Here is a 22337-nt window from a genome sequence, read left to right as displayed (position 1 = left end):
ACTAGGTCTGTTATCCCACAAAGGTCACAAAAAAAAGGTTAAAAAAAATCTCACAAGTATAAAAATATTTACAGCCATTCTTTTTGTAGTGTCAAAGAATTAAAAATTGAATGTATGTCCAACAATTGGGAAATAGTTGAACAAACTGTGGTATATGAATGTATTCTGTTTGGTTGTTTTTTGTTTTTGCAAAGCAACGGGGTTAAGTGGCTTGCCCAAGGCCACACAGCTAGGTAATTATTAAGTGTTAAGTGTCTGAGACCACTTTCGAGGTCAGATTATCCTGACTCCAAAGCCAGTGCTTTATCCACTGCGCCACCTAGCTGCCCCTATGTATGCTTTCTGGAAGAAATCATGAGGGATAGGATTTCAGAAAAGCATGGAGAACCTTGCATGAAGTGATGCTGATTGAAATAAGCAGAACTAGAAAAACATTGAACACACTAAGAGCAACACTGAGTGATGATCAACTAGACTGGACTAACTCATCTCAGCAGTACAATAATAAAAGACAATTCTAATGGATTTGTGATACCATTCACATTCAGAGAAGAAACTACAGTCTGAATACAGACTAAAGCTTCCTATTTTCAATTTTTTAAAAATTGTTTTATGTATTGTTTTCCCCCCTTTCATGGTTTCTTTTTCTCTTTTTGATTTGATTCTTTTTATACAGCATTATTAATATAGATATGTTTAACAGTTGTGCATGCATAACCTATATTAGATTATATCTGTCAGTGGGAGGGGAAAGGGATGTTGAAAACAATCTTTGCAGGAAATTGGAAATATATATGTATATGTATGTGTATATATATATATATATATATATATATATATATATATATATATATATATATATACATTTTCTTTTGAAAAAGAGTACACTGTCATCTTCTGAGGTCTCCTGTACCCTATCTCATTACAGTCTTCTCTTACGAAGTCTCAACTTTGCCTCATTCCCACTATCTACTGACTTAAAAATCCTACAATGCTATGTAAGCTGAAGCAAATCAAGAAACCATGCTGCCTGGGTCCACTAAAGATTTATATTATATGACCATAACAGTGCCCTCACTACTGCTAAATTATCCTTTTACATCTCCCAAATTAGATTCCTCTTCAAGTCTCCAATGGCTCCCTTTCCCCCCTACTCTTTTTTTAATGCAAATTTATTTTCCCAGTTACATGCAACAATAGTTTTTAAACATTCATCCACTTGCAAATATGTTTCACATTTTTTCTACCACCCTCCCTTACCCTCCCCATGGTGGTGAACAGTCTGATGAAAGCTGTATATGAACAATTGTGTTTAACATATTTTCATATTAGGTATCTTGTGAAAGAGGAATTAGAACTAAGGGAAAAGGAAAAAAAATCATGAGAAAGGAAGGAAAAACATAAAAGTTTTAAAAAAGTATGTTTTGCTTTGCTTTCAGACTCCATAGTTTTTCCTCTGGATATGGATGGCATTGTCTCTCAGGACTGTCCTTGATCTCTTAACTATTGAGAAGAGTTGCTGCATTTTGGTTCTGCTCATTTCACTCAGCATCAGTTCATCCAAGTCTTTCCATGTTTCTCTAAAGTTGGATCATTCATGATTTCTTTCAGAACAATAGTACTCCATTGCTGCAACACAAGGTGTGAACAATTTTATTGCTCTTTGGGCAGAGTTCCAGATTGCTCTCCAGAATGGCTGGATTAGTTTCCAATGCTACCAACAGGGCATTAATGTTCCAATTTTCCCACGACCTCTCCAACACTGATTATTTTCGTTTTTGTTATCTTAGATGATCTGATAGGAGTGAGGTGATAGCTCATAATTTTAATTTGCATTTCTATAATCAATAATTACTTGGAACATTTTTTATTGGACTACAAAAAGCTTTAACTTCTTCATCTGAAAACTGCCTATTCATAGTAGGAATGACTTGTAATCTTGTACATCTGATTCAGTTCTCTATATATTTTAGAACCCCTACTCTTTCAGCTGAGAATTTTGCCCCCAAGGCCAGCATATGTTTTTCTTTATGACATATGATAGAGGGCAGCCAGGTGATGCCATAGTGCAGAGAGAGCTGGGCTTGGATTCAAGAACTCTCATCTTCCTGAGCTCAAATGTGAAATTAGACATTAGCTATGTGTCTCTGAGCAATTTACTTAACTCTTATTTACTCAATTTCCTTATCTATAAAATGAACCGGAGAAGAAAATTCCAAACCACTCCAGTATCTTTGCTAAGAAAACCCCAAATGGAGTCATAAAGAGTCAGAAATGACTGAAAAGACTGAGTAAGTCATCTCATACTGCCACCATTGTCCTTATCACCTTATACCTGGGTCATTCTAACAGCTTAGTCATTTGTTTCTCTATCTCAAGTCTCTCTGCTCTTCATCCATTCTCCCCTCTTCTGCTAATTGATCAATACAAGGATCAAATCATCTGTTTGACCTTTAATGCCTTTCATATTCCAGAATTTGATCCTTTCCTACTCTCCAGTCTTTTTAAACCTTACTTAATCCTCTATTCCCCAACTTTCATATATTCAGATTTTAACCTCCTGACTGCTCATCACCCAAGACACTACATCTGCAAATTCTGCAATCATCATCTTCTGCTCCCTTCTGGCACCCCTAGTTTTTTTTTCAAATCTCAAAATAAAATCTCACCTTCTCTAAGAAATCTTTCCCAGGACTTAATGTCTTCTTTGTGATACCATCTTCTATTCCTCTTGTGACTTGTTTGTAAACCACTGTTTTCATATTGTCTCCCCTATTAGACTGGGTGATACTTTGGAGAAGGGACTGTCTTTTGCATTTCTTTTTATCTCCAAAGTTCAGCACAGTTTCTACCAGGCAGATAGTGGGTTTTAATATGTGCTTGTTGACTTACCTCAAAATAACCTTTTAACACTTCAAAAATTCTTTTTTGTTTGTTTAGTTTTTGGTGAGGCAATTAGGGTCAAATGGCTTGCCCAAGGTCACACAGCTATTAAGTTTCTGAAACCAGATGTGAACTCAAGTTCTCCTTACTTCAGAGTGGGTGCTCTATCCATTGTACCACCTAGCTGCTTCCACTTTAATAATTCTATCTAGACAAAGTTTAAGGAAGATATATCCAAACAAGCTTGATTACTGAATAAGAAATCACAAGGAACACAATTTAGTCTGATTTTTCAAGTCTGGATTGTATTTTATAGTAAAATCTAGTTTGATTGTCGAATGAGACAGATTGTACAGAACCATCTCATTCTAAAAATCATGTTAATCTATCAAGTGCATCTATCTAAAATACAAAACATATTATTTTAGACTGAAATTAAATCTTGCTGGAAATAATTTTTCTTTAATAAGAACAGAATTAAGAACAGATTAAATTGATCAATTAAGAATATTCTGTTCTCCTTGTGTGTATTTCAGAGTGCATTTGTATCCTAAGGCAATGAAACAATTTTTGCAATTGTAATAAAAAATAAATTGTTGACAAGAAAATTCTTGCTTGAATGACTAAATACTCTAGCAAAACAAATCCTTCTCTAAATTGTATTAAACATGAATTGTGTTTTGAACAAGTGGTTAAGCTTCATATAATCAAATATTTATCTCTTTTTTATTTCTATATTTTGGGAGACAAGACTGTACATGCTTCTTTAGATCAGGGATCACACTGCTGCCAATCATCACCAAAATGTCAAGTTACTAACTCATTGGTTTAGAATTCATAAATCTGCCTTTAAAAGATTTTTTTATTTAATCTTAAAACAAGTAATTTAATTTAAAGGAAAAACAAAAAGTCATTTCTAAAACAGAGAAATAAACAAATCAAACATCTATTATAGTAAGATAAAAAAAGGAAATAATTTTTTGTTTATTATATAGCTTCTCCTAGATTTTTAAGTACTTTGAGGTAGGGACCAACTCTAAAATTAATATATAAGAGTTTTTATGAGTGTAGTTTGATTGATCTCCTCAAGGACAGATACTATTTTTTTTGCCATTCTTTGTATTCCCCCAGCCCTTACCATAATGCTTGGCACATAAGTAGGCTCTTCTATGTATACTGAATGACTGGTTGATTGAACTAGGCAGTGAAATTTTTATCAAGCTGGCATATTGATTTGGTATTCATCTCTTTCTGAATGAATGAATAAAACATTTATTAAACTCTTATTAAATGAAAAGCCCTTTGATAAGTGCTGGGGATAAAAAAACAGAAAAGTTAGTCCAACTCTCAAGGAGTGTACACTGTAGTGGGAGAGAGAGAGAGGTTTCATCTGTAGGTAAGATGAAAAGGTCCAATGGTCTAAGAGTATAGTGACAAAACAGATAGCAATGCCTCTTCTTTAACATTTTTTCCACCAATATAATCATATAATTTTCTGATGTTACGCTATTTCAGAATGACAAGAATTTTGGTGATGAGAACTTTCTTTCTTAAGTCTTTAGTAGCTGTAGTTCCCTTTGGGAAGATGACTGAGAGCACTAAGCTGGAAACATCACTATTCTCTAAGTTCTTGGGATCAGGGCTGTTTACCATTAGAGACTGGGGAGAGATGATAGACAATATAGCAAAGACACATTCTATCTCTTTTCTCCCTCAGAGTTCTGTGCAATTGCAGCTAGGCTGTCCTCTTTTTATTCCTGAACATCAGACTCTTCATAGCAGTTGCTTCCTTAAATGAGTGCTACAAAATGAAGGCTGGGCACGTCTAGGTGGCTCAGTAGATAGAGCACTGGTCATGAAGTCAGGAGTACCTGAGTTCAAATCTGACCTCAGACACTTAATAATTACTTAGCTGTGTGGCCTTGGGCAAGTCACTTAACCCCATTGGACTTGCAAAAAAACAAAAAAAAACCCCCCAAAACTAAAAAAAAATGAAGGTTGGAAGACTCATTGACTAGCCTTCACTCATCTGCCTGCTACTGGCAGCTAGTCAATAATTGCTAAGGACAGAAAAGTTTTATGCATGATACATCTTCTGATCTTTGCTGTGGTGGAAGTCCTTTTTCCTTGACGATTCATTTTTGATGGAGTTGGCTTCCCATAGTGCTGGTTTCAATTTTCTTTTTTCTTTAATCTCTTACAAATTGAGAATCTTATCAACAAACTTCATCCCACTGAAGTTCAAATTCTATTAAAAAGGAAAGACTGACTCTTTTATTTTTAAGTAGTAAATAGAAGAAGGGAATTGGAGGAGAAAAAATAACAGAAGTTCAATCTCTTATGCTATCCTCTTTCTATTTTATATATATATATATATATATATATATATATATATATATATATATATATATTGAAAATTTACCATTTGTTAAAGACTATTAAATTTTAAATCTATGGCAACAATCAATACTATCATTATTATATAGCTGTTCTTTTGATGGAAAAAGATCTCTAAGTTTATATTATACATACAAACATATAATGCATATATTTCTATATATATGTATATATGTATAATTTATTGTATATTACATAGTGAAGATTGCCTAAAATAAGGAACAATATTTTTTATTGTGCAGGAATTTTTATTTATTTCCATATTTTACAGTATACAAATAGGGGTCCTAGCCCTATTAAAAGATTATTAAATGGCATTTTTTTTCTCCAGAGACTGTGGCATATTAACTTTAAGACACAATGTAAGATTTTAAGAATAAAATTAGATTGAAAAAACTGTTTTATTATTAAGTATGAAATTTTTTTTTACCTTGGAGAAAGAATTCAATTAAAAAATCTTCATTTGAAATTTGAAAAGCTTTTCATATATATCAGAATATGAATAAATATGTTGAAGCCTCCATCAACCTCCACCCTGACTCTTACAATAGCTCTCTAACTGGATTTCTTGACTCAAATCTCTGTGCATTCATTACAAACCATGTTCCACAAAGTCATCAATGTAATTTTCTTAAAGCAGAATATCATCATGTCATCATGTCAGCAAACTATAGCAGCACCCTAATGTTACATTTGGTATCAAATATAAACTTAGTATGATATGTAAAACTTCTCACAATCTTTTCCTTTCCTATCTTTCCAGTAAAAGAAAATATCAGTAAATGCAGTGGGTCATATTTCAAATTTCACACACATATATACATATATATTATTTTAGATGGATTTGATTATTAAATCACATTTTTTCTAACTTTAAAACTATTCTCTTATAAAATATTACATAGAACCTGAAGACAAACATATAAAATTATTTTGTAAATAAGAGAAAAAATGGAAATGTATAAATACCAAGTTGTAATAAATTAGGACCAATGACAATTTTTATCATCATCATCATCATCATTGTTGTTGTTATTATTATTATTCAATTGATATTAATGTAACAATCATTTCCTGGTGAAAAAAATTTATATTGAGATTAACAAAAACCAGTGAATTTTATTTTTAAGAGTCACTACTACACTATACAACTATTACTCCTGGCTCTTCCCGCTTCAAAGGCAACATAATTAACTATGCAGTTTAATATTTTAACAATATACCTATAAGTACATTTCTCAGGCTACATTTATTACTCACTAAAGCCGTTTAGAAGACTGGCACATCTCATTTTCTAAGATATGCTTGATGGATAATAATTTTATTTTTCTTCTTGAACATAAGTTAATTTTAGTAATAGTACCTTGGTCTATTTATACATACTTTGTCTCTCAGTATGAACTTCAATACTGATATTAAAAGGATTGCTTTTAGTTTGTTTCAGGAAGCATCTTGAGATTTCAGATAACACAGAACAGAATTTCCCCAAACAATCAAGTTCTCCCTATTTCACTAATTCTTGCCCCTGTACTATAGCCATTTGCAATGTACATTCAGTGCATATATGTGTATGTACATATATATATATATATATATATATATATATATGTACACACACACACACACACACGCATATAAAATCTTGATGGATTAACTCAATGGACTCTTTATCTAGTCCCAACTATAAGTCTGGTCAACAAGCACTCTCTATGTGGCTGTTGGGTTTTTTTTGGTATGGATTGTTAAAACAGCCTAATTGAATTACTAGAGCTCTTATTAAGGGACCGTAATGGCATTTCATTTCTATCACCAATTACCTACTGGATATTTCAACTGGATATCAGGTTTAAACTCCTGCCTGAAATTTTAAGAATTTTCACAATCTGAGTCCACTTTTATCTGTCTAACCTTAATTCACACTAGACCCAAAAGAATCAATTCAAGTTTTTATTAAGCACTTTCTGTGCTGAAGGGACTGAACTAAAGACAATGAATAACAAAAGGTAGTGAAAACCTGACCTCAAGGAGTTTATAGTTTATTTCCTCTTATTTTCACATATTCCTAATGTAAGCCAAACTGGAGGATATATTCTGAATTCCTGTCCTGTCATTTGGATCTTTATGCTTTTGCTTATGTTTTCCCTACTGCTTAGAATAAACTTCTTTGTGCTCCCTATTTGAGGGAAGGCCCAACTCAGATTCTACATGTCCAAAACATCATTATCTTTAACCAATAAACTACCCTGCTTTCAAATTTCCCTATTTCAGTCAAGGACACTACCAAACTTTGAGTCAGCTGGGCATATCTCACTCTCAATTCCTCACTCATTTGCCCCACACTGAATTATTTGCCAGTCTTGTCATTTTTAATCCCTGCAGTCCTGAAAGCTATATATCAGAAACTCAGAAAACTACCCATCTTACTGTCACTCTGACGAAGCATTCCATTTCCCATTTCCATCTCTTTCTGCTGGCTGCCCTCTATCAATGTCATGGCTCCCCTGCCCCTGGGTCATTTAGAATGTCTCCCCTTCATCAGATCTACTTCTTAGAATCTCTACTTTTTCAGGAAGCCTTGGCTGATCTCCCTAGTGGCTACAGACTTTCTGTTTTCAAATTACTAACTCTGTATACACCTATGAAATATATATGCTGTTTCCTACAGCATATATAGATATTTCCTAGACCATGAGTTCATCAAAGACTTTCACTTTTGTATTTGTATCCCCAGTATCTGGCATGAATCCTGTCAAATGACAGATGCTTAAGGGCTGTTTATGAACTGCCTAATTAATCTTCCTCTTTTATGAATCCTTACTTGATAGTCATAAAAAGAGGATCACTGAGCAAAATTATCTTTGTTACTATCTAACCAGGAATCTTATATTATTAACTCACCACACCCACAGAAGACATTCCATTGAAGGATAACATATAAAGATGCTTTTGGGGTCTAGTAAATCAAATGCTATTAAAAATTCACAACAAACTTTTAACATATCTTATATTCTTTATACCTTTAAAGTCAATAGTGTAGCTTTAAAGAGGTAGTTCACTGAAGTACCCATAGAGATAACACTGGTAAAAATGCTTAGCACAGTACTTAGTGCATAGAATGAGCTATATAAAATGCTCCTTCCTTCCCTTTCCCACTGAAGAAAATTAATTACTGAAGGCTATTTTTACAAGATTGAGAAATAAGGTATATTAGTAAGATGTAATTAATAATCTTTTTCACACTAGGTATCATTAATAATACCTCTGATTTAAAAAAAATTGTTACCCTCTTCCCTAGTTCTTCATATGATCAACATCTTATTGAACACTACTGTATCCCAGGATTATTTAATTTATAAATGTTATTTTTTCTCTTTTAATTACAAAATGATTTTATATACATTCTTACTGCACTAATGGATCAAAGAATATATTATCAGTGCTCTTACATTTTGTAAAATTCTTAGCTTTATAAAAGAACTTAGTATATTAATAAGCATGGAATCACATCATTTAACCTAATAAATTAAATTACACAGGCTCAACAACAATTAAATAGTCAGGAAAAAATTTATAAAGTGCCAGTGATTTAACTCCTTAATCTATTTTTAAATTTATATGCCACAGAAAATCAAATGAAGGTTGTGCAATTTGTTTTGTCTTTCAGTTGGTTTCAGTTCTCCCAAGTCTCTTAAAATGTATCTTGTCTTCTTAGTGTGATTCTCAAATTCATCACATCCAAAGGATAAGTCTTTTCATTCTGTTTAGGCAACAAATCTGAGGGACTACATGACTTAGCCTTCCAAGCATAAAGGATTAGTTGGAAGACTCCTGTTGTACTATCTCTTTAATTTCCTTGTATCCTTGCATGTCTTATAATGAAACAAGAAACATTTACTTAGTAACATGACTACCTTCTAATAAAATCGTAATGAGTAAAACCTTTTCAAAAGCATTTTCCCACTAATCAACAATTTTATCAATAGCTAAGTCGTTATATGTTTTGCATTTTGCTATTTTGAGCAAGGAATCCTTGTTCCTTCTCTTCAATCAATGGCACAGCTGAAACTTATGAAAAGTAAAATTGTTATTAGTCTCCATTAAGATCCAACTCAGTTCTATTTGATTATGCCAACTGCCTTTTCTTAAAGAGACCCTAAACCTTTTCCAGCTCCTATTGTCTAAAGAGCAGTTTCATTGCAATACATATCATTGGAAAAGTGGAAGTAACAAGGGTAATTTTAACAATATGTAACTGTTTATTCAACAATGATTTAGAACCTTACAAGATATGACTCCATAAATTATATTTTCAGTTAGTCCTAAGTATTCTTTCTAAAATCATAAAATCTGGGTTTTAATCCCACTTTGGAATAGTTAGAACAAGGCATAAAGCACTGAGCCTAGGATAAGGAAGATGTGAATTCAAATTCAGTCTCAGACACTTACAATGTGACCCCAAGAATGTCACTTATCTGCTGTCTGTTTCCTCAACTGCAGACCGAGATAATAATACTTTTCAGGGAGGTTCTGAGGATGAACAAGGCATAAAGTACTGAGCCTAGGATAAGGAAGACGTGAATTCAAATTCAGTCTCAGACACTTAAAATGTGACCCCAAGAATGTCACTTATCTGCTGTCTGTTTCCTCAACTGCAGACCGAGATAATAATACTTTTCAGGGAGGTTGTGAGGATCAAACAAGATAATATTTGCAAAGCACTAAGCATAATTCTTTGCACATAAAGGTATTATACAAATATTAGCTGCCTGCTGCTACCGCTGCTACCATACCACCACCACCACACTACTACTACTACTACTACTACTACTACTACTACTACTACTCTTCCTCCTATTCCTATTCCTATTCCTACTCCTACTCCCAAGACTACTACCACTATCACCTATTACTTGGTGGTATGTGAACTTTGGCAGGTCAGATGATATTCATGGACCTCAGTTTCATCATCTGTAAACAATGAGAATGATGGACTAGATATTATCTGAGGTTTCTTCTGGGTTTTGACCTAAGATACCATGAACTGAAGGCATATTATAATGAAGGCATATTATAGCACTATGCACCATTAATCTACCTAGAAAAATAGTGTCACTTTACATAAAATTAAAAGAGAGGGCACATAATTTCTAGTGTACATAAAACCATTTTTTCCGTCCTGTTTAAGTTCTAAAAAGGTTACTGTGTAAAAATGATCATAAAAACATTATTCTTGATGGGGTTTTTAAAAGCATATGAAATGCTGGTTTTGAATATATTTTTAAAATTACATTAGTAATACTCCTTGTTGAGGATAACTGCACCTTTGGAGGAAAATCTGACAATTAATATCCTATTATGTTTGAAAACTCAGAAACATGTATCATATATTTTTAATGTTCTGAAAAAGGTAATTATTAGTTGTCAATGCTAATTACATGGAGAAAATGAAAGCTACTTAATTTTATGTTAAATTTATCAGACACATGTTTATTGAAAGTAGTTTTTGAAAAGATTACTTTAGTGAAATTACTAGTTTGACTATAACAGAATGGAGTTAATGAATTACAGACTTCAACAGGTATTTTCAGATATCTTAAGTGTAGATAAACTCAATCTATATTAAGTTTTCTAGATCAGAGAAAAATAATATATTTTTAATAAAAAATATTGAGATAGGTAATCATGGAAAGAAGGCAATGAAAATCATTTAGAGAAAAGTAATCTGGAAAATCAAAAGGAATCTCGGCTTCTTAAAGTTTATTTTTCTTAAAATATATGCTCTTGTCCTATTTGCAAGTTCTGAAGAAGTCACTTGAAGTTATGCGTCGTCACTTAAGAGTATAATCAACAAACATATTTCAGATTATGTTTTTAACTGTTCCAGAATGGTCCTATCAATAAAAATAATGCCCATTTAAGAAGTAATGCTAAGGCTAACTCCTGGATCATAGATCTGGAATTAGAAAGGCCTTTGAGGTAATCCAATCTAGTCTGTTCATTTTACAGATGAGGAGAATGAGGCCCAGAATCATACTGAGAGCAGAGCAAAAATCTGAACTCAGATATTGGGACTCCCACTTTTCACTGTTCTATGAAGATCAGGCATAATTTTGCACTGTTGCATTATTTTAGGGTGAAACCTCATGGATTACAGTATTGTTAAAATAAAAATATTTTTTAAATTATAGGCTTATATATTCATTATACACTTAAAGTATGAGCCAGTTGGTTCAAAAAAAAGTAAAATAATTTTAAAAAATTTCATCAACTAGAAACATCATAATTCTTACTTGAAAAATGTTCTTTGTCATTATCAATGAAAATTCACTGTAAAGGATAATAACATGGCAATATTTAATTATCAAATACTTTAATATACAATTCTACATGTAAATACAATGATGTAAAAGAGGAAGCTCTTATTTTTATTCAAAGTTTCACAATTACTAAAAAGAATTATAATTTCAGTTATAAGTAAAAGTTATAATTTAGGAAAGAACTTATAAGTCAAATAATGAAGATATTTTTCAACTGAAAGCACCTGTTTTCCAAACTCTAAATAAGATGCATATTTAAATGGAATTTAAAGACTCAATTTTTTTTTTAGTTTAGATATTTTCAACAATACTATGATATAACACTATATCCCAGATGTTATAATTAGGAATGGCTTTTTTTTTAACATTTAACATTTTGCCTCTTTACTGCTGCCTGAAATTATAAGTTTATTTATGTTCACATCTCAGATGAAAGAGCACAACTTTTAATTGTTAGCAGCTGTAATATCAAAGTGTGCTGATTATACAAGCGAAGGCGGTATGTGTATTGTCATAATCCTAAGAACCATACTGTGGCTTGTCTATACGCTACTGAATTACTTTATTGCAGCTTTGCTTTTTGAGTTAATCCTTTCCCGATGAGGCTCTGAAACACTGTGATTTGTTAATATTAATAATAGTTATTCTAAAAATGCTCAAAAGTTTTTTTAATCCAAAAGGATTGACTTTAATGCTATATTTCAAACATGTAGCTGGTTATAAAACATATACTCAAATTTTTAAACAAGTATTTAAATCCAAAAATACTGTACCACTTTAGAAAGCAACAACTAAGAAAAACCAGTGATGTGAAAATATATGTAATATATGAAACACAATAATTGTTTGCTCTTCAGTTATCAAATAAATTTTCACATAAAGCATACATATATTAAAATTAATGTTTTTCAAGACAAGGAATATATTTTCTAAAACTATGTTAATTTTTCTCCACACATTAGGCATACACTGTAAACTGTGCTGATTCTTTGTTGTTCTATTATTTGAAAATGCCTTTACAAAGATTCAGATAATAAGAGGCCATTCTAATTCACATAATGGCATATATCACTTGTCTCTTTGTCAATGAGACATTTGAAAGCATCTTTTTATTAGAAACACAAATCAATATACCCAAAGGATTACAATAACTACTTCAGGCAATTTGTATTATCATTTCATCCTTGATGTTCCTGCTCTGAGCAACTTATTATTATGAATGGCGTGAAAATGGCAACCTGTCACAATTGATTTTTCCTAACCTCCTATAAGAATTTTTTCCCCTTCTTAAATGTAATCAAGTATCATTCTATTAAATATGTGTAAGGCCCGGTTATATGAAGTCCATAACTCCTACAGAAAACCTTATAATTTGAACTTTTTCAGAATTCTATTGTAAAGATAATTACATAAGAATAAAAACTTTCTATTTGCATAAAGTTTTAAAAGAAGATCCCTCAAAGCTCTAAATAGTTTTAAATATGCACTGAGTGCATCAGTCATCAAAACTGTCTGATATTGGCTAAGAAAATAGAGTGGTGGAGCAGAGGAATAGACTAGATGTAATAGCAGAAAATGATTATAGTAATCTGCTGTTTGATAAATCCAAAGAGTCCAGCTATTGGGATAAAAACTCTCTCATTGATAAAAACTGTGGGGGAAAATTGGAAGTTAGTATGGAAGAAACTTAAATTAAACCAACACCTCACACCCTATACCAAGATAAGATCAAAATGGGTACAGGATCTAGACATAAAAAAAAATATTATAAGCAAACTAGAAGATCAAGGAATAGTTTACCTGTCAGATCTACGGAAAGGGAAGCAATTTATGACCAATGAAGAGATGGAGAACACCATTAAAAATCAACTAGATAATTCTGATTACATTAAAATAAAAAGCTTTTGCATAGACAAAAATCACTGTAATCAAGATCAAAAGAAATACAATATAATGGGAAACAATTTTAATGACTAGTGTTTCTGACAAAGGGCTCTTCTCTAAAATATAGAGAATTGAGCCAATTTTTTTTAAAAAAAAAGACAAGCAATTCATAGTCATGTGAAAAATAGCTCTAAATCACTAATTATTAGAGAAATGCAAATTAATACATCTCTGAAGTACCAACTCACACTTCTCAGACTGGCCAATATGACCAAAAAGGACAATGATCAAAGGGATGTGGGAAATCTGAGACACTAATATGTTGTTGGTGGAGTTCATTCAACCTCCTGGAGGGCAAATTGGAATTATGCCCAAGAGAATGTGCATCCCCTTAGATCCAGCAGTATCACTACCGGGTCTATGCCCTGAAGAGATCAAGTACAAAAATGTTCATAGCAGCTCTTGTTTGTTGTGGCAAAGAAATGGAAACTGAGTGAATGTCTATCAACTGGGGAATGGCTTAACAAATTGTGGTATATGTATGTGATGGAACTGCTCTATTAGAAAACAAGGAGGGATGGGAATTCAGAGAAGTCTGGAAGGATTTGCATGAACTGATGCTGAGTGAGATGAGCAGAACCAGAAAAATACTGTACAACCTAACAGCAACATGGGAATGATGATCAACCTTAATGGATTTGCTCATACCAACAGGGTAATAATCAGGCACAGTTTTGGGATATCTGCGATGGAGAATGCCATCTGTATCCTGAGAAAGAATTGTGGAGTTTGAACAAAGACCTATGTACCTTTAATTTAATTTGTAAAAAAATTGTCTTATGTAATTCTGCTTCCTTAAAGATAGGATTTCTCTCAACACATTCAACTTAGATCAATACATACTATGTGAATGATGTAAAGACTAACAAATTGCCTTCTGTGAGAGGGTAGGAAGCAAGATTGGGGGGAACATTGTAAAATTCAAAATAAATAAAACCTTTCTAAAACTTAAAAAATAAAAAATAAATAAATATGTACTGAGTTAGAAAATTAAGTACTGGTTCAAGCATCAGTTTTGTGAAGCATCTATGAACAAGGAGAGTATTTTGTAATTGGAGGCAAGCCTTTGAATTTATATTCCATCTAGTAGGAAAAATCAAAGAACTGTATTTTTAGTTTCTATATCTAAATAAACATTACTAAACAAATATAGTATTTTTTTTTCTTTTTTAGGTTTTTGAAAGGCAAATGCGGTTAAGTAGCTTGCCCAAGGCCACACAGCTAGGTAATTATTACGTGTCTGAGATGGGATTTGAACCCAGGTACTACTAACTCCAAGATTGGTGCTTTATCCACTGCGCCACCTAGCCACCCCTAACAAATATAGTATTGATCCAAACTGACAACTAGGAATATCACATAACACTCTTGTAAAAGTTCATAAAAGACTTCAAAGATTTCATGAGATTTTTCATGTTCACTGGATTATCAATATTGAGGCTGGAAGTTTGGTTGACTTAGAGAACCTAGGACCACCTGACTAGATGAAACTCCAAGAGTCACCAATAATACAGTTTCTCTAAGAAAAAAACAAGCACTCCTGGTAGCTATTACAAGTTTTCTTCTTTACAGAAACATAGAAAATACACCTTAGCTCAAAATGACCACATACGGCATTTTTTTTTTAGAAGAGATTATTACAAGAAAGTAAACTCAAGGAAAGTTAGGAGAAACAAATATTAAAGAGATGCATTATCAAAGAAATTTCCAAGGTAGGCACTGAAGAGGTAGGAAAAATAGATAGAATGGCTAGGAGTTAGAAGGGAAAAATTGGTGTACAAAATCAGTATCCATTAAGCTATAAATCTTTACTCATATGAAGTCAAGAAAAATATGTAAAATGCCTTTTCTGTGCTAGGCTATATACTATACAAAAGATGGTAATTAAAAGAAAGGTATATAAAGTTCCTATACATAAGAAGTTTAGACTTTAATGGGGGGAATAACATGCCTATGATTATGCCGTATGAGAAACACACGGGGTAAACTGAAGGGAATCTCATATGGAATGTATTAACATGGAGATGGATCAAGAAGTGGGATTTTAGCTGAGACTTGGAGGGACTATGTGCCTTTTAAATGTAAAAATAATATTTTATGCTGATTTTGTAAAAGAATATACAATTAGGAAATTTCAACTAGAAGTTATGAGAGACAGATTATATTCCTAGTTTCACCCCTAAGTGCAGATTGTTTAAATTCTCTAATCCTGACCTCTGCTCTTCCACTATTAAAATATCTGTTTAAGTTCAATGTCCTCCTCCATCAGGGCCATTCTGTTAGGAGACAGCTATCTAATTTCATCATCCATAACATGGTAACAGATGCTAATTAACTCTCAGGTAACATTTAAAAAATGCTATAAGGATCTTCTGACTGCAAAATTAGGATTTTAGACTGGCTAAAAAGATTTTGTGGCATAAGCCTAAAATAAAATATGCAGAGCATTGCAGTATTTAGACAATAATATAAGGCTCACATTTTCATAAGATCTATGATTTACATACCTCTGAAAATATCTTTATTCCTCTTTTCAGACTAGTTTTACTTCATTTGGATTACTGTTGATTTTTTTAATCTCCTTCTCCACCCTTGATTATTCCAATTTTGCTTTCCAGATGAGTTATATATATCAAGCATAGTAACCCACCTGGTATTCAATCTATTCAATTTGGTTTGCTCAAGTATGTTTTATAAATTTTTTTCCAAACTTTTACTGTCCAATGATTTATCACCCTTCTTTGCTGAAAGCAAAACATTTATATTGTCTTCAGGAAAATTCTAGGAGCAAACAGAACTCCTGGATCTCTTTCCTGCTTTGTACATGACAGTTCAGAGTTTTAACCTATTATAAGCATATTTTCTTAAATTTTCCTCCAATCTTAAACTTGTCCAGATGATATCATCCATTATTTGTTTGCTCATTCATAAAGTGTAGGTTATCTTCCTGGACAGTATCATTCTAGAAGGGTGTTTTACCATGGAAAAAAGCTTTTGTTCCTCCTGAAATGCACTGTGTAATCTCTCTTTAAGATTGCATATGAGTATCTAAAATACAAAATAAGTCTTGTCTGAGCATCTATTGCTGGTAACCCAACTCTTAAAAATGCTTCATAAAAATTTTTGTATTCAGTCATTTGTTATCTTTTACTGAGTACTATGCCCAAAAAGGGGGATGGCGGGGAAGGAGGGGAGGGATAGAACCACTCAAACCAATAACCATTTAGGTGGTAAAAATCAAAGTTTGTGGAAGTTAAAAAACAAAAAAGAAAATTAGACACTACATAATGCCTAGAAAGGAGCATTTAATAGAATTTCATTTCTGTAAATTGCAATCACTAATCATAAGCCTGACTGGAATGGATGGAAAGAAGTAGTTGTCATCAAAGCTGGAGAAAAATTGTCAGAGGGGCAGCTAGGCGGCAAGAGCACAGGCCCTGGAGTCAAGAGGACCTGAGCTCAAATTCGACCTCAGACACGTAAACAATTAACTAGCTATGTGACCTTGGACAAGTCACTTAATCCCAGGAAGGAAGAAGGAAGGAAGGAAGGAAGGAAGGAAGGAAGGAAGGAAGGAAGGAAGGAAGGAAGGAAGACTGCCAGACAAATGCTAGTAAATAAAGGAAGAATAACAACAGACCAAAGAGAATAAAGTTATAGAGTAAAAGGATCATGTGAAGAAGTACATGAGGAGATAGTTTAAAAGCTATACTCTAGGGGCAGCTAGGTGGCACAGTAGATAGAGCACCAGCCCTGGAGTCAGGAGTACCTGAGTTCAAATCAGGCCTCAGACACTTAATAATTACCTAGCTCTGTGGCCTTGAGCAAACCACTTAACATAATTGCCTTGCAAAAAAATAAAAAACTAAACTAAAAAAATAAAAATAAAAATAAAAGCTATAGTCTCCCCTCAAAATATTATCATAAACTCTAGATTCATCTCAATTCAGTTAGTTTAAAACCTTTTTAAAATACAAACAATTACAATAAAATCATAAGCTACATATCTGCTATTATCTAGAATACAAAAGAAAAAATTTCCTTCACTTTTGCTTTGAAATATAGCTCTAATAGAATTGTATGTGTATGATTCTATCACTAGCTACATTTGATTTTTTTAATTTTTCCTTTTTTCATTTATATGCGCACACACACACATATATAATATATACATATACATATATATATATATACATATATTTTTTTTTTTTAATTACAAAATTTCCTTCCACCCTCCCTTCCCAACTCCCTCTCCTCAGTGGTGAACATTCAGGGTGGTATGTTTTTGATAAACATGCTTACAGATTAGTCATTTTCAGTATGAGGAATTAGGATTGAAGGAAAGAGATACTTAAGAGATAATTTTTATGAAGTGTTCATCAGATTCTGAAGGGTTGGGTTTTTTTATGTTTTTTCTTTTGTTTTTCTTCCTCTGGATGGGGCTAACGTTGTCCAAGGTTGTCCTAGCTGTCTGAATTGCTAAGAGGAGCTGCTTCCATCAAAGTTGATCATCTCACAATGTTGTTGTTAATGTGTACATTGTTCTCTTGGTTCCATATTTAATTTTTAATGATATTGTCTATAAGGTGACTGCAAAGAACTATAATGAAACTAAAAAAATTAAAATCAGGAGTTTTTTGTTTTTAAATGATTGTATTTTCTGCAAATATATGTATACCCAAAACAATTATACAAAATAGTTATACAGATTTATATTTTCTCATTAAATATAGAAGATCTTATGCATGCAAATTCTATTAGAGATAACTGGAGTTAACCACATATTGGTATGAGAAGAGTATCTTGGTTTATATGCTCTGAAGGAAAAGCAGTTAATGGAAACTTTGAGGGGTATAACAAAATAAAGTTACAAAAAGAAATACTATGCTTAAAGGTATGTTGCATTTTCCTGACTTCAGAAGGATTAGCTAATTCAGATTGCATTTGAATGAAACAGTAGCATAAACAAATGTTTTTATTAAATTTAAACAGAATTCTATTATAACACTGATACACAATTCTAAATACGTTCTTTAATGTTAGCTAAACAGAAAATATACTCTATAAAATGATACTTTTAATGTAAAAAAAATTACATAGCAAATTAGCATAATCTTTAACATCGACACGTTAAAAACTTTTGAATTAGCTTAAAAATTGATATGTTTTTTTTTTAGGTTTTTGCAAGGCAAACGGGGTTAAGTGGCTTGCCCAAGGCCACACAGCTAGGTAATTATTAAGTGTCTGAGACCAGACTTGAACTCAGGTATTTTTGACTCCAGGGCCAGTGCTCTTTCCACAGAGCCACCTAGCTGCCCCTAAAAATTGATATCTTAATAGAAAGAATTCCCTCCCCCAAATTTTCACATTTAAGTTACTATACATTCAACAATCATTTGGGATGACAAGGTTGATATAGGCTGATCTTTTAATAACCACCATTATTCTTCTAAAAAGTTAATGACTTTGAAAATACTATTATCCTGTACCCTGGGGAGATGATGAAAAGGGGTGAAGACATCACTTGTACAAACATTTTCATAGCAGCCCTGTTTATGGTGGCAATGAATTGGAAATTGGGTGGGTGTCCTTCAATTGGGGAATGGCTTGGCAAACTGTGGTGTATGTATGTCATGGAACACCAATGTTCTATTAGAAACTAGGAGGGATGGGAGCCTGAAGGGATTTGTATGAACTGATGCTGAATGAGATGGGCAGAACCAGTGGAGCTCTGTGCACCCTAGCAGCAGCATGGGGGTGATGATCAGCCTTGATGGACTCACTCATTCCATCAGTGCGGCAATCAGGGACAATTTGGGGCTCTCTGCAATGGAGAATACCATCTGTATCCAGAGACAGCTGTGGAGATTGAAAAAGGACCAGGACTTTTGCCTTGGATTTGGAAAGAGAAACTGATGTCTTATTGTCTGTCTGATCTTGCTATCTCTTACACTTTATGTTTCTTCCTTAAGAATATGATTTCTTTCTCATCACACTCAATTTAGATCAATGTATACCATGGAAATAATGTAAAGACTGACAAATTGCCTTCTGTGGGGGCGGGGTGGAATAAGATTAGTGGAAAAATTGTAAAACTCAAAATAAATAAAATCTTTAAGAAAAAAAGAAAATACTGTTACCAATATAAATATCACTGAAGTGAAATATTTTTGAAAATTATTAAAAATTGATAAGATAAATTTGTTTGACAACTATGAACAATGGATGTGAAAAATGATCACTATATCCTAATCCTGGCAAATGAAATCAGAAGCCAAAAATGATCTACATAATACTGGATATATTTTGTATGATTTTAAACTAGAATTTGTTTTTGTTTTAAAAAGTGAAGGGATTGAAGGCAGCTAGATGGGGCAGTGGATAGCACACTGGCCCTGGAATCAGGAAGACCAGAGTTCAAATCCAGCCTCAGCTAGATTGCCTAGTTCTGTGACCTTGGGCAAGTCATTTAACCCCATTGCCTTAAATAAATTTTTTAAATTTAAAAAAAAGTGAAGGGTGCCAAATGTACCCTGATAAGTCAATTTAAGTTGCTGAAAATAAGAAATTTATCTTTGTGGATGAAGAATTATAACATATAACACAGTAAGACTATGTCAAATCATCAAGCAAATTAAGATTGCTGATGCTTGTTAAATATTTTTTATATGGTAAACTAAAAATGCACAAACTTTTATGTATGTTAAATCATTGAAAAGAAAAAATAAAATTATTTAGAGCAGCCACTTTTTTTACTCTAACCTACCTTGTTTTTTGGATTGGAGGTATTCATTACACTTCGAGTTTCTTTTCCAGTGTAAATGACAACACCTATTACAGTTCCTATAAAAAGAGAGATAGTCCTTTAAAAAAACTGGTCATTAACAAAATTCAAAAGCTAATATATATATATATATATATATATATATATAATTACGTTGCTGGGAAAAATAAAAGAATATTGATTATGTAGTCTAGTTTAAGAAAGACCTTTTTGAACTTCAAATCTGTAAATATGTATGGGGAGGGGAGAAAAGAAATTCAGATAATATTTCAGCATAAAAAAAAGAGTATATTCAGCATTCAAATGATCACTCATGTAATCTAAATATGCCTTGTTCTTTGCACATAAACCATTGAAGAGAATTAAATGCTAAACTTTTTCATCACCATCACAAAGTGGTTATAGCCTTTCATTAGCATTCATGAAAGAGTGATAAAAAAGGAATAACACCCGTTCATTACTATCACTTAAGAGATGCTAAATCATTAACTGTCCAAAATATTAATATTTGAATTTAAAAACTTTAAAAACCAAAATAAGGAGTTAATAAAGTTTATTTTTTAAAAGCACGTTTCCACCTGATTAATAAAAAATATGAAAGTTATAAATAATTGAACATGGTCTACAGAATCTGATATTTTCTGGTGCAGAATTTTTACAAAAACAGTCAATTATTTTCTTTTAATGCCTTTACCACTATTAGTCATATTATTCCTTAAAAGTTGTCTGTTTATAAACAATTTTAAAGAGAAAATAACTTTACACTATTTTAAAGAGGGTCAGTGGATTAAAAAGGTTTATATGATGCAACTGCATAACTTGTAACAGTTTAATAATTTGAAACCTCTGACATCAGTCTACAGAATGGTACAATTTTAAATGAATATTATTTTTCATCCACTTAATAAACGTGCAAAAAAACTTGGGCAGACAATTAGAGGAGTTTAGATAAGTCATATTTCTTACTTAAAATATTACCAACAAGAATAATTATAATTCTCATAATGACATCCTTTTAAGTTATTATAAATGAATCTGGTCAGTGCTCCTTCTGTCCTAATATTTGAAATGTAGGATAAGAATAAATAAGAAGGTTAAAAATATAATACTACAAAATATTAAGATAACAACTGATACTAATTGATATTATAGGAATATAGTTATACACAGTAAAAGGGCCCATATTAAGTGCTACTCATAAATATTTGTTCAATCTAAGTAGCCAATATAGTCTTATATAATAATCGTTCCCCAAGTGAAGTAACTAACATATTAAATACTATACTTGAAATATTTGAAAATTTAAAATACATTACATAATTAGTAGTCTTCTTGAAAAAGTCAGACAATAAATACATTATCTTCAAATTAAATGTAGAATCTAGTTAATATATCTAGTCTATATTACCTATTTCTCATCTATTTCATTCAAAACATGAATTACAAATCAAATACTGTCTTAAAATCTAATTTAGACAAATAAAATGATCAATAGTCTAATGATAATATACATTTTACATAATGATAACACCATTCAAACACAGTATTATATTTTCCAGTCAAAGTCAAACTAAATTGTTAAATTAAGATGTGAGTGAGAAGACAATGGTAAAGTAATTAAAAGAAGCTTCTGTAAATAAATGACTTTAAAATATTTAAATTTTAAAATGAACAACAAGTCATAATTTTATAGCAATTAAAAGTTTAAAAGGTACTTTTCTCTCTAGAACTCTGGGAAGTATATAGTTGATTATTACCATTTCTTTTACAAATAAAGACACTGAAAGGCTAAGTGATTTGCCTATGTCTAATATGTCTAGGAAGTAACCATATCTAGACGACCATTTCTAGAGATAATCATACATTACCAGAGCTAGCATTTAACTAAATTTTTTACTTCATAAGAATTCCTCTCAATTATCTTTAAATATGAAACAAATAAACAAAACAACCATTAAACCTCCCAAAAACAAAAACATGAAAATATAAATTCAGGTTAAAAACCAACCAAA

At 32.0% G+C, this 22337-nt stretch overlaps 1 protein-coding gene across 7 annotated transcripts in view; it reads right to left on the bottom strand.

Moving 5' to 3' along the window:
- Positions 1-22337, bottom strand: part of ATP9B (ATPase phospholipid transporting 9B (putative)) — a 487939-nt gene that overhangs the window by 183185 nt on the left and 282417 nt on the right. For all 7 annotated transcript variants that reach the window (XM_074204072.1, XM_074204073.1, XM_074204074.1 and 4 more), the window contains one exon: positions 20308-20384. In XM_074204072.1, coding sequence (XP_074060173.1) covers positions 20308-20384 — 77 coding nt within the window. The remainder of the gene's footprint in view (positions 1-20307; positions 20385-22337) is intronic.

The sequence above is a fragment of the Macrotis lagotis genome, chromosome X, assembly GCF_037893015.1.
Source record: "Macrotis lagotis isolate mMagLag1 chromosome X, bilby.v1.9.chrom.fasta, whole genome shotgun sequence".
NCBI lineage: Eukaryota > Metazoa > Chordata > Mammalia > Peramelemorphia > Peramelidae > Macrotis > Macrotis lagotis.
This window is presented reverse-complemented; position numbering and strand designations above follow the sequence as displayed.